This window comes from Xyrauchen texanus, chromosome 3 (genome assembly GCF_025860055.1).
Source record: "Xyrauchen texanus isolate HMW12.3.18 chromosome 3, RBS_HiC_50CHRs, whole genome shotgun sequence".
NCBI classification, from domain to species: domain Eukaryota; kingdom Metazoa; phylum Chordata; class Actinopteri; order Cypriniformes; family Catostomidae; genus Xyrauchen; species Xyrauchen texanus.
The window spans coordinates 17,455,670-17,478,417 of NC_068278.1; the positions used below are offsets into that span (position 1 = coordinate 17,455,670).

At 37.4% G+C, this 22,748-nt stretch overlaps 1 protein-coding gene across 1 annotated transcript in view; it reads right to left on the reverse strand.

Annotated features, from left to right (window-relative positions):
• The window catches only part of LOC127630582 (pappalysin-1-like), a 130,376-nt gene that overhangs the window by 47,304 nt on the left and 60,324 nt on the right, over nt 1-22,748 (reverse strand). Inside the window, exons 9-14 of the mRNA XM_052108205.1 lie at nt 22,627-22,718; nt 17,493-17,689; nt 8,516-8,623; nt 7,459-7,594; nt 6,811-7,024; nt 6,227-6,395 (exon numbers count right to left, since the gene is read on the reverse strand). Of these exons, the coding sequence (XP_051964165.1) occupies nt 6,227-6,395; nt 6,811-7,024; nt 7,459-7,594; nt 8,516-8,623; nt 17,493-17,689; nt 22,627-22,718 (916 nt within the window). The remainder of the gene's footprint in view (nt 1-6,226; nt 6,396-6,810; nt 7,025-7,458; nt 7,595-8,515; nt 8,624-17,492; nt 17,690-22,626; nt 22,719-22,748) is intronic.

A 22,748-nucleotide genomic window follows, 5' to 3' on the forward strand; every position in this document is an offset into this window, starting at 1 on the left:
CGTCAGAGAAGGGGACTGCCGTCCCATCATGGGGTGGCAAGTTGTGGAGGGGGATAGAGGGGTGTCTGCGTGCGGAGTTTCCTTCTTTTAAAACTTTACAGCTGCTGATTCCTCCTCCACCGAGTATTTAACTACCACTGACTACTGCGCCTAATTCAACACAGATGCCACTGTTGGACTTTCTTTTGCACCCCACCTCCATCCAGTCTTTCTCACTCCGCATACACATGCACAAATGCATAGTAACACACGTAAGCAAACTCAGTCAACACACACACACACACACACACACACATAAGTGCAAAAAATCAGGGGGTAAAGCAAACCTTGAAGTCTCCATTTCCCTCTGCGCTGCTGAAATGTTGTTTGCCTAATAGTGATTTCAGGACATGCTCTGCTTTCAATATACACCTTGGCAAAAACAAGAGGCCGACAGCCAGAAGGTTGCAGCCACAAAGACATGACACTGTATTGGATGTTGTTGCTGTAGTTATCTACTCCCAAAACTGGCCTTTTTTGCATGATGGGTTGTGAGATCATAAACCTTGATGCTTGGCCTTGGCCTGCAATCGTATAAACACAGATCTATCTCTGCCTATAACAGCTCCTAAAGCTGCTTTTAAATAGGACTGTATTGGCAGCCGCTCAATGATGTTACGGTAACAGGTTAATGATGACATGGCTAATTTGTCACTGACTAGAGTCTTTAAGAACGCATATCATGAGCTCCCTCGAGATAGCTGATAAGTTTTAATGACTGTGCTGGAATCAGCACTTTCCCCATGTAAAGGGCCAATGGCTTCCTCACACTGCCATCATACTCTTACTATTGTACACATGCAAACAGGGCTGTAACCACTATAGACAAGCACCCTCAAATATTCCTACTAGTGTTCGATCAAATCTTGGTTATTTAGTCATGGCCTTCCAAACAAAACATGAAAATAAATGCTAATTTTTAGTTTTTTAATTTAATAACTTAATTAACATATTCCAAACTTTTATGCGAAGACCCCGCGACTGTCATCTGTTCTAGACATTATATTCCAAAAAAAAAAAATTCTAATGGAATCATATAAAATACCTATTTTGAATGAAATCAAGCTTTTAAGTGTTTTAATGAGTGAATGTGTTAATACTACACTACAATAACTACAAAACATTATAATGGAATATAATAAATGAAAAGTTATAAAAACAACCTCTAAAACATAAAATTGAACAGATATAAAACATCTAGAGTATATTTGACTGAAAGAGATGGAATTAAGAATTGCACATAGATTTTGTACTAAATGAAATTCCATATACTGTACAAATGTTTTATTGAAAACAAACAAACAAAAAATGGGTATAGGTTGCTTAAGAAATGCAAATACTGTAACTTATTCATGCAAAATGAGTAAAATTATTTGATGAAAAATTTGCAAAATTAAATGTTGCATTCAATTCAATGTATGGTTTTTACAAGTAATTTGCTCAGAAATGTGTTCTGTTTGTGTCTCACAAATGAAGCCAATTGAGTTCTATGTAGTTTTAGTACCATACTTTGTTACAATATTTATTTTTATATTTATAATTTAGAGCTAACAAAATCAACACGTTAACATGTACCATGAGTTAATTGTTATGAATCACGTTTAACGCATTTTCCATGAATACAGCATAAACCAGCATAAATGCTCATTGGAAGAGTGAAAACTTTGCGATGTGTCAGCCTTGTGTCACTACACTGACGCACAAACCACAAACACACACAACAGTGATTACGTGTCAGTGATAAAGTGATTGGGAAAGGAGCTATTTGTTTTACAAAACAAGCATAGATGGGACTTGTGACTGAAAGCTTTTTTCATCCTAAGCAAGGCATATTTAAATTACCATAGAAGCAAGGCAAGTCTTAACTATCAACAAAACGCAGCACGAGACATTTTTGTTTGCAAGCGCTTTTCATGGGGAGTTCAAAGCAGTGCTGACACCCTGATGTGAATCATGAACGTGGCTTCAAGATTGCTGTAACAAAGTGGATCACTACAGTCTGGGCTGAATTATATTATGGAGGATGAGAGTTTAAAAGGTTTAATGCCCATTGCAATTAATAAGCAACCCATGTGAGGAAACTTGTTCTTTCAATTAGTCAAACTCCCACTTAGACTTCTGGGAAACGTTTAATGTTACTTGAATTGGTGCTATTTTAGTGCATTTCTATCTTAATACTGTGTTTGGAAAATGTAAATAAAGCATTTTATATTATTTTGTTTTCTTTCCTAAGAAGTAAATAAATGCATTTAAAAGGAAAAGAAGTAAGTTTAGAGTCAAATTTCAGCACTTTAAAATCTGATTAATCGTGATTACCTACAAAAAAACTGTGATTAATCACGATTAAAAATTTTAATCGACTGACAGCACTATTATAATTACATCTATATTTATATTATATCTGACTTGATATTTTATATCTATACATTTACAGTATATATATTTACATAATGTCTATAAATATAAATAGGCAAAACTCAACAGGCTTGCTAGTGAGGTTACAACCAAATCATACAATCAGTGATGAAAATCATGAAGTGATGACATGGGCCTGCTTTAAACACGGACAACACCAAATCTCAAGTCAACCTCAACCAACCTCAATGAGGTGGGTTTACTGTGGGTGCATCCTAAACAAACGTTTTGTGAATACTGGATAGTTTTATTTAACTTTTACAATGAAATGCTATAAATATAGAGCTATTACATTTTCTGTAGCAAATATGGTGGTATTTGTGAAAATTCTACACTTTTACCTTACATAACTAGACTAGACATCTCCCTAATGGCCCCTGAAGCCCCCAGCCCAGGACCCCAATGTGCACCACTGTTTAATAAGTCGAGGCCTCCCAAAAGCAGAGAAAAACCGTCTGCTCCCTTTCTTTCCAAATGCGTAATAACTCACATGCCAAGTTTCTCAGTCGACAGCGGCTGCTGGCAAAAAAAAAACACCCAACATACAGTAGAACTCATGTACTTACAAAGAACACACAGCACTTTTTCATTGTTTTTTTTTTTCCATATTCTTTTTTCATGAATATCACCAAGACAACAAGAGCTGGGAAATAAAAGAAGAGTTGTTTTTTGAAGGGCCAGAGCAGAAAATGGCCCAGAATGTTCTTTGTGAATGGGTGGGGTGAGATGGATGGCTGAGGCTTTGTGGAGTTAGCACTGTGCTAAAACTTGGCCAGGTGGAGTGGGGTAAATTATTACCACCACTAGCCTTTTGTATTTGAAACTGGGTTCAACGGGTTGCGGCAATCGATGTTTGTTGCTTAGTGAGGGCATACTGGGCTGGCAGATCTACAGTGCCACTGATCCGTGGCCGTGCCTTAAACAAAGTCCTCAGGGAGCGCGGTGGCGGCTGAGCATGGTGCTCCACTGTTTTGATATCAAATAGACTCGAAAAAATAGTATCCTGACTGACTACACTCTGACACTTTCTTCACATGTTCAAACAGTAGTGAGCAAGAACATGCAAGTGCAATTAACAGATGTGCAAGACACACACACTCATGCACAAAGACACACATAGACCCTCGTGTACACAAAATAATAGACACACACACACACACACACACACACACACACACATGTTGTGTTTCCATGTTTTATGGGGACTTTCCATAGACATAATGGTTTTTATACTGTACAAACTTTATATTCTATCCCCTAAACCTAACCCTACCCCTAAACCTAACCCTCACAGAAAACTTTCTGCATTTTTACATTTTCAAAAAACATAATTTAGTATGATTTATAAGCTGTTTTCCTCATGGGGACCGACAAAATGTCCCCACAAGGTCAAAAATTTCGGGTTTTACTATCCTTATGGGGACATTTGGTCCCCCCAAAGTGATAAATACACGCTCACACACACACACACACACACACACACACACACACACACACACACACACACACACACACACACACACACACACACACACACACACACACACCAGCCCATTTTTAGAATGCTTTCATAGTTACATGTGCAGCCTTCTAAGGCCACATACACAGTAATTCATTTTCATTTAAAATTTACAGATTCCTAATGTCACAATTTTCCTAAGAATAAGGTTATAAAGAGCTTTTTTGAAAGTACCTTTTTTGTGCTGGAAAATGCTGTTGTAGTGTGTATGAAAGGCGCAACAGAGCAAAATCAGTGCAATTTAAAACAAAAATGTATTCATGTGGACGAGGCTTAAGGGTTGGCTGTTGAGACTTTCAAATGCACATTAATGATTCTTCAGATATTCATAATGACATCAGACAACAAATTGAAAACAAAGCTAGCTGACTAGCGGATTGGCGAATGAATCAATCTTTGGCATCAAACGAATCACTCTTTTACATCAAAAGAATTGTTCTTTTGCATTGAATGAATCATACTCTTGATTCAAACAAATCGTTGGACCTAATTGAATATGAGTTGTTGGTTAAAATCAACCTGAATCAGTTGAACCGACCGCACTGATTGCTACTGTAAATCCATATTTTACCTTCAGAGTTGTGACTTGTAGATGTACATCAATAATTTTACAGATACTGATAATGACATCAGACAAAAATTTGAAGACAAAACTAGCTATCGCTGACTCACAAAACAATTGTTCTTTGGCATCATATGAATCATATTTTGCAACAAATGAATTGTTCTTTTGCAATAAATCGGTTGAAATAATATGCAAAACTGAGCACGAGTTGTTGGTTAAATCAAACTGAATCAGTTGAATTGACTGCACTGATTGCTGAGTCCATCACTAACTGAATTGAAAATCATAATTTCAGTCATATCCCATTAAATGAGCCGATCCAATGAACACTAGCTATGTTTACAAAGGATTTGTTGACTTAAAAGGTGCTTTTTAAGCTCAGAAACTGCAATTTTAAATACATAATTCCTAATTTAATTAATTACATAACCAATGTTTAAAATACCACACTTGAGTAGCACTCAAAGAATAAAATCTGTAAAATAATGGGGCTTCTCAACCCTAGACAAAACCATAATATGTAAGAACCAAAGCAAGCAGCCATGCTTTGTGAAAAATTATCAGTGTATTCATGTTTGCCAGACAGTGATTTCTGGAAGCAGGAACTTCCTTTCCATCACTCACAGATGACCGTTGAGGTTGCTATTCAGTCAACTGTTTTTCCAGCCTATTACAATAACAACAACAAAACAACTTCCAGTCAGAGGGGAGTTTGAGAGTAAAGTTTATGAAAAATCTACAGCTTGTCTTTTATTGGAGCCACATGGACCATTCCAGTTGTTCCAGTGAGGGAGAAAGACCTAAAAACAACATCAAGCCAACAGCACAGAGCCCACTGCTCAAATCCAGCTATTGTGACCATTCACTTAACCTCTCACAGTTTGCTTAGCAAACCCTACGTGAGCCATAAATCTTTACTGCTACTTTCTCTGTATGTGGTCAGGGCATGAGTCAATAATTATTGCTTAATCTAAGCCGTATAAAACCTGTTCCAAATTCTTGGCAAAAATATAAGCGATTTTACTGCAGGAAATAAACACACACACACACACACACACACACACACACACACACACACACACACACACACACATAAAGTACTGTCCACATACACTCAATGATCACTTTATTAAGAACACTATGGTTCTAATAAAGTGCTCAGCGTGGTCTTCTGCTTATCTGCCTAAAGGTTTGATGTTTTGTGCATTCTGAGTTACTATTCTGCTCATTACAATTGTACAGAATGGTTATCAGAGTTACCGTAGCCTTTCTGTCAACTCCAACCAGTCTGGCCATTCTCCGCTGACCTTTCTCATCAACAAGGCATTTCTGTCAGCAGAACTGCAACTCACTGGATGTTTTTTGTTTTTGAAACCATCCTGAGGAAACTCTAGAGACTTGTGTGTTAAAATCCCAGGAGATCAGCAGTTAGAGAAATACTCATACCAGCCCGTCTGGCACCAACAATCATGCCCTGGTCGAAATTACTGAGATCAACATTTTTCCCCATTCTGATGGTTGATGTGAACATTAACTGAAGCTCCTGACCCATATCTGCATGAGTTTATGCATTGCACTGCTGCCACACAATTAGAAAACTGCATGAATAAGTAGGGGTACAGGTGTACAGGTGCTAATTAAGTGCTCAAATGTAACTTCTGAAAATGATTAACTAAACATAGTGGTACCTGTGTTTTGATGATGTCATCATCTCTATGAATTTTCAGTATATATCCTCGGTTACAGGTGATGGTGCAGCGTGCTCCATTGAAGTATCCAGGACTACTGCACTTCATCTCGGCATTGTTGACCATTGGCTTCTGACACTCGATGACATCACATGAGTAGTGAACGCAACTAAGGGATTGTGACAGATTATTGAAAGAAGTTGCATCATGATAACTTAGGAGCTGTTCACACTAAATGCCTTATGAAAAGCTAGATGCAACACAGTGAATGGAACCACATGGTTTCTGTAAAATGTGTTGCTCATTTCACGGTGAGTCGCAACAGCCTAAGATGTTTGTATAGCGCATATCTAAATAGAAAACCTGAAAAAAATAAAATAAAATCTGAACCGCACACAAAAATGTGTTTGGTGTGAACAACCTCTAAGTCGTCTTAAAAATTAATTCATGAAATAATTTATATGAAACGATTATAGATTGAAGAAGATTGAAACACTAGTTCAGTATGCTGCATGGTTGACACAACACAACTGCAAGTCTCTGCACTGACATGAGTGGAAGCAATGGTAGATTTATTTCCTCACCTTTGGCCCATAGGATTATAGATTTCATTGCTCTGGCAGCCGCTGATTGTGATAGGGTCAAAATATTGGAAGGAGCGTAGCCCCACACCTGAGATGGCCACCAGAGGAGAGCCAAAGCTCACTATGATAGCCTTTGTTCGATAGAAGGACGTGCTCAGGTCGTGACTCACAGGAATAACCAGTGGATTGTTCCGGCAACTCAGTCTCCAGTCCCCTGAAACCATTCAATCATTGCACAATATTCAGTATATCACATCATGCGATAGTAGCGTGAATTTTAAGTACAACATCTTGCTAGTCTCTTGGCATGGAGGACTGGTTTTCCTCAAACTAAGCTATTGCATATTATCAGAACACATCATTTTTTGGAGCTGGATTGTGAGTATAAATCACCATTCACTTTTGTAATAAAGAAAAAGCAGCATTCTGCATTCTGCTAATCTCCCTTTGTTGTTCCACAGAAGAACAAATAACACTAGGGTAAGTAAATAATGATAGAATTTTCATTTTTGGGTAAACTATGGAAGAATTAGATTACTAGATAATCTGACTCTGTACAGAATGTGTATTCTTGGCCAGTAATAGCTTATTCTAATAATAATAAAAGAGAAGTAAACTGAGAGTTATTATATCATTGAGATAACTAACCAAGAGAATGTGTATGCTCTTTAGTGTCCTCCAGCTGAACAGTAATATTGTGCTGCCTCTGGTCGATGTCACCAGTTCCGTCAGCAGCAAGATGGATAATGACCGCAGCAGCCACCATAGGATGAGCGTAATAAGCCTTATGAGAGATAAAAGATGCTTACAGACATCCATTTATATCACATAATTTGTAAAAGTGATTTTGCCAAGTAGGATGTGTTCCTGGATCAACAGCTTCTGCTGATCAAATATAGTTGTAATGCTATCCCTAACCCTAGCCCTAACCATTAATTATCTCTAAATGTAGATTTAAATATCAGGTTAAGTCCCCATTCCAGCTCTAAGACTAAGCCAAAATTCTGAATGGTCCATAAGAATGTTGTTCCAGAACCAACAAGGATGTTGATCCAGGGATCGCACTGTGATTTTGTTGACAGTAGGTCGAATGATCTGTTGGTGAATTCGGTCTGTGCCTAGTGAAACTACTGCCTCCAGTGGCCGAAGCTGGTTCTCTTGTTGATGTAAGGGCACTTGTGAGCTCCAGTTTCTGAGTAAAATGAGTGGGCACCAAAAACTGTATTTTTAGTTGTAAATTATGTAGTAAAGTGAGCAGGAATGCATATTTTATTTACTCAAACCTCAACCCTGAACCTAAACATTAGTGGAGTCCAAATGTAATATTAGAGGGAAAATGTGCTTGGGATGGTGCAATTTGGCAGAATGGAACATGGTCAACTACATTTGGTGAAATCACGGTAAGTTGTGCGTAAAACTGTGATTTTACCAAATTGGCTGTGTTCCTGGACCAACATTTTTTCAACATATTCATATCCCTATCCCTAACCCTAACCCCAAACCCTAACTCTAAATTCAGAAGGAAACCATAGGTTGATAATAATGTTTTGATGACCAACCCCAGTCTACAGCATAACCTTAAAACTAACCCTAAAATCTGATTGCGTATTCAAGAACATGGCCTAGTTGTCAAAATCATGATGATACTGATTTGTCTATTTGATGTGACATGACATCAGTGTCTGAAAGTGAAACCATCTCTTACCTTTAGCCAATATTGTGAAGTCCAGCTGTGCTGTTGCGACTCCTCACAAGGAAACCAAGCGTACTGAGACACACCATGGGACAGGTCAAACACCTTCGACTGACAGCTCTGAGTGAACATACACAAATTATATTTATTTTATTTTCACTCCCTTATATACCCCTATATTTAATTTGTGGTAAATTTGCCTGATAACTGGTGGATTGAAAACAGTCCATGACCAACAGAATAACACTGTACACTCCAAAAAACTGGGTTATTTATTTGACCCGATAGCTGGGAAAATCATATTGGGTCATTCTGTTGGGTTATTCCTAACGTTTATTGGTTTTTTTCTATAATAACACACCCAGTTGGTTTAAAACTGGTCTCGCGAGGACATTTTAAATTTCAACGGTCGACAAGTGCCACTGCCAACAGAAGATACAGAGGTGAGTTAATAATATCACGTTATATGAACGCTTTTCATTTTCTTTATCAACATACAATAATAGCTGATTAATTAAATAATTTCCCCTTAATTTTTGGTCTGCTGTATTGCTGCTCACTTGGCTACCGACATAACACTTGCTATAAAGCCAGCCTATTTTAAACAGTGGCGTAGAAACTATAAATTGGGATGCTCCCCCTCACTTTCTGTGTTCGTCCCGACACTTTGTTTTGGAAATCATCAATAATATTTAATATATTTGGCTGACACGCAAAGAAATTGTAAGACGCCTCAGCTTTAAGACTCATTATCCGATTTTGCAGACACGGCAGTTTTTCATCAACTGAAAGAAAAGTATTTCGTAATTTTTACAGTGTAACATTAAAATACTTCAAAGCGGAAATATGAAACATTTTATCTAGAAAGTTATATTTGCAAGGCACTAAATTATTTAATACACAAATTGGATTCAATAAGATATTACACCAGGGATCAGCAACATTTTTGACATGGAGTGCCATTTTTTATTTTCCAAGTCAACGGCTGTGCCGATGAAGGATTAATAGTGGTGTTTTGCCAGTAACGTTACACTATTGCCTAATTTACTTAGGAAGTAAATCGATAACACAATTGCAACCATTTACTTAATTAATGAAAGTGTTTGCAACTTTTAATTTAATGGAAATAAAGCATTTTCAAGATATTTGTAACTTGTGCATTATAATTTATTTAAACAGCAATAATAATAATAATGTCAACAATAATAATAGTACCAATAATACTAGTATGGTTAAAGCAACATTTTGTACCCCCCAAAAATAAAACCCAACAAAATAGTTATTTTATAACCCAATTTATTGGGTAAAACATGCTACCCAATGCATTGGGTTAAAATAACCAATCAATGGGTCGGTGCTATATCAACCCACCATTGGGCTATGTGTTGGGTCATTTTTAACCCAACTGATTTTAGTGAGTATGTTTAACATATGTCTATAATACAAACCATTGCCTACTTTTGTATCTACTGCAGCTGATAAATACTGATTCTCCCTGCATTTTGATATTCATGTAGTAATAAATGTCTAGCTGGGGTGCATTTGATTGCATTTATTTTGAGCATTTACTGACTTGTTTCACTTGAGATATACTGTACAGTGCTTTTAACATAACATCCATCCTTCCACCATATTTGGCATCTCACAGATGATGAGACATGGGCATTGGCAGAGAGTTGGATTTAAACAGGCCGACCTGACAATGTCAGAACTTTACAGCATTTTAAGAAATGTATATTTACTTTGTTTATAAACTGGATTTCGACAGCCGACCTTAGAGTCAACCAGCCCACGAGGAAAAGTCCCGGAGCTCCCTAAAGTACAATCAGTTCATCCCTGAATGAGGAAAGGTCTACTGATTTGCATGACAAATAGGCAGAATTTTTTTTTTCTTCCAGTCTCCACATTACAGCAATTCTTTGAATTAGATTATAAACAAATTACCTGAAGGGCCAGGTATTAAAACAGAGTAATGATGAAGTTGCCAGCCTGCAATCCCCTATCAAAAGGTAATTTAGACCATCTGGAAGCTCACAATTAGCCAAGTGGATGTGTTAAAGTGCCACTCCAGATCAGCCTGAAAGCCAGTGAAATCCGGGTGAACAATGGAACGGACCTACTCTCTTCTAAAAAACTGTGAACACACCACCCTGGGATCAGAACTTGCCCAAACTTCAGTGACTGTTGAGCGCATGGTTTCAAAATGACTTGTATAAAGAAGGATATTGGCTCTCTATGTGAGCGTGAAGTTAACCAATCATACAAGCCTCTAGGGAGGGTCAAGTTTGATCAAAAATAAATCACACTGCCGGTAACTGTTCTCTGGCATTAAGGGCAACTTAGGACATCTTGCCCGAGGAAAAGCTCAAAATGACTTCTCTTTTAGGCCAGAGTACCATAAAGGAATAGTTCACCTGAATGACTTTCTTTCTTTTTTTTTGTGGAACATAAAAATGTTAAGCAGAATGTTAACATCAGTCAGCATTCACTTCCACTGCAATGAAAGTTCAGTAAATGGTGACTCAGAGTAACATTATGCCTAACATCTCCGTTTGTGTACCACAGAAGTAAGAAAGTCATTTAAGTTTGGCAGGACATAATAGTAAACTGATTGGAGTGAAGGAAAACATTTTGAAAAGCAATGTAAATACACATGCAGTCTATATTTTAATCTAAAAGCCTGTTTATTCATAAATAGTCATTCATTTTAGAAAAATGCTGACCTAAATGTCTTTGTAGAGACATTTGAACTGAACAGCTAACTCCAAGTCCTCACAACTCTGCTCCTTTGATTCAGTGCGAATTGCAGGTAGTGTATTTCATTACGCTGTAGAGTAATCTGACAGCAAAGCTTCACTTTGAACCTCCTGAACCCAACTGTGGGATGACAATGTGTAACGCTAGGTGACACTGGAGAGCTGCACGGTGCCTCACAGAATGAATGGCACTAATTATGTGTTCTGTGTTTGTGTATGTGTAACAACAGCGGGAGCAGTTCAGGGCAGCAGTGTAAACGGTTAGACTGTCTGTCTCTCTGCACAATTAATCTTTGCTCAATCAGCAGAGGTATGCTTGTTACAGTCTAGTCTTAATATCAACCCTGTTTTCCCTTCATAAAATGTATTTCTCAGTTTAATCTCAGTGAGAGATGCAGGCACATTAAACTAAAGGGTAAATTGAAGGGTAACATCCCACCCTACTACAGATAAGAACATATATTTTCTGGACTACCAGAATCTGTGAAGCAAATTAGCAAAAAGATAACAAACGTAGTAAAACCTAATATCCAGTTTATTCTTGGCCAGATGAGTCATTCCTAGGCAGTATATTTTCATGCCCCCAATTTATGTCCTAATATTAGATAAAAAATGTATATAAGTAATATGTAAATCATATTTGTTTGATGCTTTTATCACCATATTACAATTAAGTGAAGATGGGGTGAATTTTAAATAATTTTACCACTTTAGTTTGAGCTGATGTTGTCATTTTGGCAATGTACCATATGCCTTCTAAAATTTCAAACCAGCATTTAAAAAAAAAAAAAAATGTAAAAAATCTTGGGATTTTAATTTGAACAATTTACAGGTTTTATACTATGTCCTCAATATCACTTTACATCATATTAGTCTTTATAACAACCTCACTAACAAAAGCTTACTAACCTTTTCTGTTTAAAGTTAAATATAATTTTACAACATTGTTGCCATGATGACGTATCGCTGTAAAACCTAAAACCCTAAATCATGCACAAAAATCACAATTTGAACAACTTTACAGCACAAATAATACCCAAGTTTTAACATAATAATTAATGCAAGAGTATATTTATATAGTTTTTCTTCACATTTCTGCATGTAAGCCCTCAAAAAATCAGCCCCATTCATTTCAAATGTAAGTGTCTCAAGAGGGATGATTCTATTTTATTTCTGGTAATCAGCAATATGCCACAAATGCTGTCAATTGAGCTAAACTTGAATTGACATCTTTTGACATCCGTTTTGTTAGGAAAACAACAGCACAGACATCAGTAAAAGAGATAGCGTTGATTAATTCTGTGATTTTGTGTTTTGTGGTGTTAGTTGGTTTGTCTCCTTCTAACACATTACATCCTGTGATAAAATTACAGAAACCGGTATGATAATATCAAAATCCCTCGCTGAGTTAGCTTATAGTTGACTTTACCTCTGTTAGTCATCCTGTTAATTTTCAAGCCATTGTGTAGATAAGTTATAATTAATCATGTTCAGGTGCCTGAGCTTGAGCAGACCATATTTTTGAAAGTCTGGTAAACCCTTTTAAATGCTTTCTTTCATTTAAATTTCAACGCAAGTATATTCCCATTTAAAAAAGTGAATAATCATTTTCAGAATTAAAAAAGTTACTATATATCGGGAATAAGCCAGAAATCTTTAATAGATTAATCATTTTTATGTGAAAACCTCTCAGCAGTTGTTCTTACATTCCACCTGCATATAACCTTTCTGGACAAAAATTTGCATCTATCTTTTTTTGGTTACACAGACAGGTACGCATAATGTTCTAATAATTTTTTCTCTCAGAGGAATCATCCTGGAGTTCGTAGACCTAGAGGTGATGTAATATTATATGATTTATATTCAAAGACTGGCAGCTCACTTCATTCTAAATGCCTCATAACATTTGAATGAAATGGTTATTAAATTAGCTGCAAATCTAGAGAATTCTTATGTCATGTTTAAAATGGATATAGAATGGGAAAAAAAGAGAAAGATAACATATTCTGTGATTTCCTGTCACGTGAGAGTACGCTGTGCACGTTTGGCTGCCGCTTCTCACTGGTGAATTAGTTTTGTTTCTGTTTTACGTTGTTTCTGCTGTAGTTCGTAATCCATGTTTCCTCTGGCTTTGTTCCTTTACTGGTCTGCTGTTTAACAATATTTGCTACTCTTGGATATTACTGGATGGTAACGGGAATTACCTTATTTTCAACCATTAGGATTGGAACTTTACCTTCTACTACCACTTTCACCTGGCTGCTCACCTGGAATCCCTGTTTCGCCCACTTCCCGAAGTGATAAACTACAGCTCTCTAAAATATCTTCCCAGAGATGAATTGTACAGTGGGGTTGAAACAGATCACTGCACAAGATATAACAGATGTGCGTTACTGAACTCTCGCTCACTGACTAAAAAAGGCTCTTTACTCAGAGATATTATCATTGACAATAAACTATGTTTTTGATCACCGAAATTTGGCAGACTCATAATGACTTTATGGATTTAAACCTATTGACTCCTCCTGGATATACATTTCTGGCGAAATCCCATGTTATGGGGAGGGGTGGTGGACTGGCTGCTGTTTTTCATTTAAACTTTAAAGCTGTTCCTTTAAATTTTATTGAAGTAACATCTTTTGAATATCTGTCCTTTAAAATCTTGGCCCCACCCCTCTCCTTGTTATGTTAATTTTTATGACCTCCTAAAAGCCAATCAAGCTTTCTTTCTGATTTGAGTGAATTACTTACCTTGGCATGTGCTATGCATCCCTCTGTTGAATTGCAGGGTGATTTTAACATTCATGTGGATACTGTTTCTCGTTTACTGCTTTAATTTCAATCAATATGTGAATTTCCCAACACACTCTCATGGTCATACACTTGACCTTTGATATTCTGGGCTTGGTGATGTCTCTATTTTAGGTTCTGTGGGTGGATTATCAGACCATATGTTAATAGAATGAAGTCTTAATATACCTCAACAAAAAAAGGAGGAACAAAAGTAAGATATCATATTGAAACCTGAAATCAATTAATCCCTCATATTTTGCTGACTCTATTTGTGCCTCCTCTATTCCATCCTCTCTTACACTGTCCAGCCCAGATGAAATCCTCTCCATGTATATTAACACACTGGCTGCAGTCCTAGATAAATATGCTCAAGTTAAAACTAGGTATGTATCATCATCTCATTCTTCCCCTTGGTTTAAGTCGGAACTTTGTTCCTTGAAATCTAATGGTTGGCGTCTTGAGAGACTGGACTTACTGTCCATGCCTTGGCCCTTGTTGACCATCGCTCACTTTACAAAGCTGCCCTGAACACTGCACACTCTTCCTACATTACTTCAATCATCTCAAACTTGTAAGCCCAGAACTCTTTTTAATTCAATTCAAAACCACACACAGCCTCCGGACCCATTTTATTCAGGCTCTGATGCATTATGTGAATATTTTCTCCAATTCTTTAACAATAAAAATTAATCGAACCACCAATTATTTGACTCTTATCAGCTCTTTGAATATTCTCCAGCTCACCTATAAATAAATAGATAAATGTCCACCTCCCCCACCACTATTGACGAGTCAATTAGCAAATCAAATTCTTCGACATTCCAGCTCAATCCTATCCCTACATCCTTTCTCAAAAGCTGTCTCCGTATTTTAACTTCACCTATTTCTTACCTAATTAATAGCTGCCTGGCATCAGGTTCTGTGCCTGCTTTCTGAAAGTGGCAGCGGTCAATCCCATCCTCAAGAAGCCTGGCCTGGATGCGTCAGTTTTGCAAAACTTTAGGCCCATCTCAAATCTTCTGTTTGTGGCCAAAATGTTGGAGAATGTTGTGGATGGCTGTTACAAGTTTACTTGCTCACCAATAATCTTTATGAACTCTTGCAGTCAGGTTTTGTCCCAATCATAGCAAAGAGGCCACACTTTGTAAGGTTGTTATTGACCTTCTCTCTTCAGCAGACACTGAAGCGCTTACTATCCTTCTGCTATTAGATCTAACCTCAGGATTTGATACTGTTCTCGCCTCTCAGCTATAGGTGTTTCGGGCATTGCACTAGACTGGTTCAAATCTTATCTGATGGACAAACATCAGTTTATTACTGTTAAGAACCACAAATCTTCCACTGCTCCTGTCTCACGTGGTGTTCCTCAGGGTTCAGTGCTGGGTCTGATCCATTTTATAATTTACATGCTCTCAATGGGGTAAATCATTTGACAACATGGCCTTAGCTTTCACAGCAATGCTGACACACTCCTCATCAGCTTCTCTACCACCATCACTTTCTGCATGTATACAAGATATCAGATACTGGTTGGACTCCAACTTTCTGAAACTCAATACTGAAAAAAAATTATATATTACTAGTTGGCCACAAAACCCTTATTTCCTCTGAACACAACCTTAGCTTGGACATAGATGGTGTTGCCATTCAGCCCTCTCCCACTGTTCGCAATCTCGGGGTGATATTTAACACTACGCTGACTTTTGAAGAACATATTAATCATGCCACAATAGTAGAACTTTTTCAACTATGCAATATTGTCCATCTTCGGACTCTGTTAATCAAGAAAGATGCTGAAACTGTTCATGCATTCATAACCACGAGGCTAGATTATCGTAATACTCTTCTTTTTGGTCTTCCTTCTAAACCTTTGAAACGACTTCAATACATTCAAAAGTCAGCTGCCAGGGTCCTCACACATATGAAGAAATTTGACCATTTCAATCTCATACTACATCAGCTTCACTGGTTGCCAGTAACCTTTAAATCTTTACACGGACTTGCTACGCTCTATCTTTCTGAATTACTATCTTCTTACTCACCCTCTCGTACTCTACGGTCCTCTGGAGCTAATCATCTCACCACCCCTAAGTTTAGGTTGTCTTCTGTGGGTGGCAGGTCTTTTTCAGTAGTTGCCCCTTGCCTCTGGAATTCTCTTCCACCCTCTCTACATGAACTTTCTTCCTTGTCTGCCTTTAAATCTCAACTCAAACCTCACCTTTTTACTTTGTGTAATGATAAACCGGGTAATTAATTTCTTTGTTGTTGTTGATTGATTGTTTGTTTTTGTTTTGCTTTAATAATTTTTTGTATTTTTTTTTTTTTTTATATATCTTCTTTGTAAAGTGACCTTGAATATTGTGAAAGGAGCTATATAAATTATTATTATATTACTTTCTGCACTCCTTACTTTGCTCTTCTGTCATCTCCTGAGATTTCTCTCTCTCTCTCTCTCTCTCTCTCTCTCTCTCTCTCTCTCTCTCTCGCTCTCTCTCTCGCTCTATCTCGCTTTATCTCTCTCTCAGCATGCCGTCATAACCTCACTGAAACTGCTCCCCTCTCCACCACCTCCCCTCTACTGATTCAAGTACATTACTGTACACAGGGCTCAACAGTCAGTACTGAAATTCTATTGGCTGACTGGCAACAAAATAAAACCAATTAGTCATTCTGATACAGCACTAACACTGATCACAAACCATTTCACTTAAGCTCTGACTCTGTTTTCAGTCTCAAACAGGGCTTTGATTTACATTCATATAAAATTCTTGCAAGACCATGAAATGAAAGTAAAATAAACTCCACACAAAGGCGTATTGGCAACACTGTGCGATACATTACAATGAGGAATGATTTCAAGTCATTGTAACCTATGTGCCACTGTTTCCCATTACGACCCAAAATACAGTTTCTAGCAACAATGAGGTTTAAGCTTAACAGTGAAAAATGGCCATTTCTCAGTGCCATAAATCCTTAGGTTGCACACAGTGTGATAGGAATAGTTTTGTGACATGATTAATTCAGGAGCTTGCACGATTTCGGGCACAAGAGGCTTGCACTCCACAAACATCACGAAAGAGGGGAGAGAAGGAGGAGTAGTGGCCAATAAAACTGTAAAATTACAAATGTATCATGTTGAAATATCCAGGGAGTAAAATAACACAGTTTTTTTTAGATGTCCCTCGGAAAGAGCCAATTCTTTACTACTTCCATGTGTGAAGGGTTAGGGCAAAGTTTCAAATCTCCTTAACAGAATGTACTGAACACTTCTCAGATCTTTAATGTGAAAAACTGTACTGTTCAGTCTGGCTTCATTGTCAAGATATAGAGTGACATGTGCATTTCATGTCAACTATCCAAATGTGTTTACGGTATGTGCATATCTGTAGGTATGCTTGTAAAAATTGTCTTTCTTCCAAAGTACATTCATGTGGTCTCACCTTTGTCACTGCAGGGTATCCAGCAGCTACCTCTGCTGGACAGTGTACCTTCTCCTCATTGGACACCTCCACCCCATTGGCCCATTGATCCAGGAAACCACTTGGTGTGTAAAGACCGCAGTCCCTTACACTTGCCTCCCGCTCAAAGTCCTCACACACGCCATCACCGTCGTAAAAGTAACACAAGCTGGGCTCATCTTAAGAGGAGAGTAAGAGAGGAGAAAGTTATGAGATCAAAATCTCATTTTAAATATTGCTAATAGCAAACAAGTTAATAAGATATTTTGTAGAATGTAGAAGCTGTTTTTTAAAAATAAATAAAAGTAGATGATGTCCTGGGGATGTGAAGCTCCAAAAAGGACAAAAAACACCATAAAAGCATCATAACAGTAGTACATACAACTGTATGCATAATCTAAGTCTTCTGAAGCCATACAATAGCTTGGGTGAGGAACAGACAAAAATGTATGTCACTATTCATTGAAAATCTTGCTTTACAGTTGTTGTCACCATTCACTTTCATTGTATGTAAAAGAGCGGGAGCGGCTTGGACATTCTGCTATAAATATCTGATTTTGCATTTCACAAAAGAAAGAATGTCTCACAGATTTGGGAAGACATGAGAGTGAGTAAATGATGAATATTCATGTTAGGGTGAACTATCTCTTTAATCCTAATTATAAGTAACAACGGCACCCCTATGGCACATCTATATGGCAATCTTACAAGTTGGATAAGAGATGTGAAGAGCAGTTAAATGTTGCTGAAGCATAAAATCAATCAAACAGATGGAATAATTTGTAGTCAAAAGTAAATTTGTATTTAAAAATAACTCATTAGCATATTTTAAGTAGAGAAGAATGCTAAATAAATTCCACTTAAGCAATCTAGATTGTATGTGAATAAACAGCTTTAAACAATACAACAGGTGTGTGTTTAAACTCTCAGGTTTTTCCTTTCAAAATAACCTTATTATTTAATTTAGTTAAGTAGAGTGCATTCTATTTGGTTGCTTGCTCATAAACAGCAGTCATTTTATCATTTGGGATTACTTCATAGCGTTAATGTATAGTCTATTTTTACTGCTGTTCATACAAGGACAGTGATAAATCAAATCATTCATGATGACAGACAGATTACATCTTTTATGACTGTACTGCCCAGACACACTTCCAGCAAATTGATTACCTCAATTAAACTCACACTAACATAGTCAATGAAAGGCTTCTACCTTTTTTAATAGACACCTATCTGTCTATAAATCTATAAATGTACTGGAATTTTATTTGTTGAGGAAGCATCATAGTTGTTGCCCTGATATTTCTCATTCCTGTCTCTCCCAATAGACTCCATTGTGTAAGCAAAATTTTGATATATGTAGCTGACACTAGGGAAACATGCTTTTAACTGTCCTGTCCTGTCACCTGTTCAGTCATCCTGGTAATCAACAGTTACTAAGTGCCAATCAGTGCAAACAGCAGACAGGAAACATGTTTTTATGATATGCACTTATCAATATGAACACTCTTTCCCTGACAGCCACCAAGCAATATTAGGAGGCAAGGCCTATGTAAAATTAGTTCAAATCCTCAGGCGCACAGCAGCTACAATATATCATTCAGAGGAAGCTACAATGTGTAAGGGCAGCAGGATCCACGCTGCACCTTGTCACATCACTTCCTGTACTAAAAATGTACAGAAATTGTTTTATTAATACAGTGTTACCACGTCCAGTTCTCGTGACACATTAAAAACAGAGGGCTGAAAAAACATCAAGAACTGCAGAATTTATGTAACAGTAGATCATTGCACTTCTCCTTGATCAGACGTTTGTCTTGGGGCTTGTTCAACATAAATGTAAGTTGTACAAAAACACTAAGCTGAGATAAGACACATTTTATTCATGTCAAATATTCAGCTATATTGGAACTGATCAAGAATGGAAACAGAAATGTTGAAAGTGATATTGAGAGTTCTAACATTTCAGGCAAAGGCTTCAAGGGGTCACATCATGCATTTTTAATAATCCACCATTATTAATAATGATCTCCCAATATCTGTCATTAACATGTATACATAGACTGTCATGTCTGTCTGTTTTCAGAAAATTGTGTTTAAGGTCATTTAAAAAATTTAAAAAAAGTACAGAGTACTGTAATATTTGTATTTTAATTAATGCTCATTTTCATTGGGTAGAAAAGTTTTGAGTTTAGAAAGTTGCAGCATGTTTTCATGGTACATTAAGATCTTTGAACTTTTCATCCTCGCGATTTGACCCCTTTATAAAGCTTAGAGGAATAGTCCCAAAAACAAAATTCTGTCATCATTTAATCACCATCATATTGTTCCAAACCCACATTACTTTCTTTCTGGAATGCAAAAGGAGATGTTTGGCCAGAATGACAGCCTCAGTTACCATTCACTATCATTGTATGGAAAACGATGAAATAAAAGTAAATGGTGACTTAAGCTAACATCCTGCCTAACATTTCCTTTTGTGTTCCACGGAAGAACGAAAGCCATACAAGTTTGGAACAACATGAGATGACAGAAACTGATGAAAGAATTTTCATGTTTTTTGGAAAACTACTCCTTTAATGAAGCAACGAAAGTAGAATGTGCTGAATTTCACAGGCCATTATTTAAGGCAATGAAGGACGAACTCATTGAACCTATTTCAAAGAGGCGGAACTGCCAATTAAGCACTGTCATGTACTTGTGCAACCTCAGACTTCCAGAGGTGGCCTAGAGGTCAGGCAAGCCTTCAGCTTGATGAATATAGGCTACATTCAACAGCGAACTTCAAAAGCCCTTCTTTTTTCTCTTCTGTCTCCTTTCATCATTTCTTTTCTCTGTCTTTTTCGAGCTCTTCTACTCCATTCCTGCTTTCCGTCCACACGTTGAGAAGAAAAGGTGATTGGTGCATTACTGCTAACAGGAGGAAGTGCCACAAAGGTCTACTAGTGCTCGTTAGGCAGATCTTAGAGCTCTACAGCAAAGAGTAAAGTCCTTTGTGAGGGGACTTAAATGTCTGTAAGAGGGTCCAATTATGTGGCCAATTGTTTTGACAGAACTGATTAGCTCACAACTTAAAGCACTCCATTAACATCACAACTAGCTAACAAGTTTTGTACAATACAGGGATAGTACAACAGAAATTTCTCTGCCATTCTCCCATTGTCACTGTAGGACGCTGGGGGACACTGATGACAGGCTGAAGCCATGAGATTGATGGCTGGACACCCGTGCAGAACTGACATCAATAGAGAGCTGAGAAGTAATGAGCAATGCAGCTAAATGCTGCTGAAGCACAACATCAATCAAACTGATGTTACAATTTGTTGTTTTAATAGATTGAAATGGTAGTCGAAAGCATGAAGCACTTTTGTTCTGGCCACAATATAATTGAAACATAGAAAGAATTATATTTCTAAGAAATGTATTTTCCAATTTGTTTGTATTTTGTTTTTGTTTTGTTTCTTGTTTACAACTTTAAATTAAATAAATTGGGACTTACAATAAATTAAATATTTTTTATTTGATTTTTTTGATTTCAAAATATGAGATTTTGAAAATGGCCAAAAATATATCTAGAAAACTGAATAAGTAATATTCCAAATGATATGAATATATTTTATTAAACATATTAGCAATATATATTTTTTCTGAAAAATTATTTTGTTAATTTCTTAAAAAATTCATAAAAGAAAACACACACACACACACACACACATATATATATATATATATATATATATATATATATATATACACTCACCTAAAGGATTATTAGGAACACCATACTAATACTGTGTTTGACCCCTTTCGCCTTCAGAACTGCCTTAATTCTACGTGGCATTGATTCAACAAGGTGCTGAAAGCATTCTTTAGAAATGTTGGCCCATATTGATAGGATAGCATCTTGCAGTTGATGGAGATTTGTGGGATGCACATCCAGGGCATGAAGCTCCCGTTCCACCACATCCCAAAGATGCTCTATTGGGTTGAGATCTGGTGACTGTGGGGGCCATTTTAGTACAGTGAACTCATTGTCATGTTCAAGAAACCAATTTGAAATGATTCGAGCTTTGTGACATGGTGCATTATCCTGCTGGAAGTAGCCATCAGAGGATGGGTACATGGGGGCCATAAAGGGATGGACATGGTCAGAAACAATGCTCAGGTAGGCCGTGGCATTTAAACGATGCCCAATTGGCACTAAGGGGCCTAAAGTGTGCCAAGAAAACATCCCCCACACCATTACACCACCACCACCAGCCTGCACAGTGGTAACGAGGCATGATGGATCCATGTTCTTATTCTGTTTACGCCAAATTCTGACTCTAACATCTGAATGTCTCAACAGAAATCAAGACTCATCAGACCAGGCAACATTTTTCCAGTCTTCAACTGTCCAATTTTGGTGAGCTCTTGCAAATTGTAGCCTCTTTTTCCTATTTGTAGTGGAGATGAGTGGTACCCGGTGGGGTCTTCTGCTGTTGTAACCCATCCGCCTCAAGGTTGTGTGTGTTGTGGCTTCACAAATGCTTTGTTGCATACCTCGGTTGTAACGAGTGGTTATTTCAGGCAAAGTTGCTCTTCTATCAGCTTGAATCAGTCGGCCCATTCTCCTCTGACCTCTAGCATCAACAAGGCATTTTCGCTCACAGGACTACCGCATAATGGATGTTTTTCCCTTTTCACACCATTCTTTGTGAACCCTAGAAATGGTTGTGTGTGAAAATCCCAGTAACTGAGCAGATTGTGAAATACTCAGACCGGCCCGTCTGGCACCAACAACCATGCCACGCTCAAAATTGCTTAAATCACCTTTCTTTCCCATTCTGACATTCAGTTTGGAGTTCAGGAGATTGTCTTGACCAGGACCACACCCCTAAATGCATTGAAGCAACTGCCATGTGATTGGTTGATTAACTAATTGCATTAATGAGAAATTGAACAGGTGTTCCTAATAATCCTTTAGGTGAGTGTATATATGTGTGTGTGTATTTTCCAGGTTCAAAACAAGTTAAGATCTGTTGACAGGATAATGCTGTGGATAACCACAAACAAAAATTGTGTTGAACCCGGGATATTGCTTTAACATTTTTACCTAAAGATTGAGGTCACATACCAACACAATTGAACAAGGGCTCTTTCTTGCACTGGTTTGAGCAGCCATCTCCATTAGCAAAGTTCATGTCATCGCACTGCTCTCCAAGATATCTGAAAGGCAAACACATTTATGCTTGAATG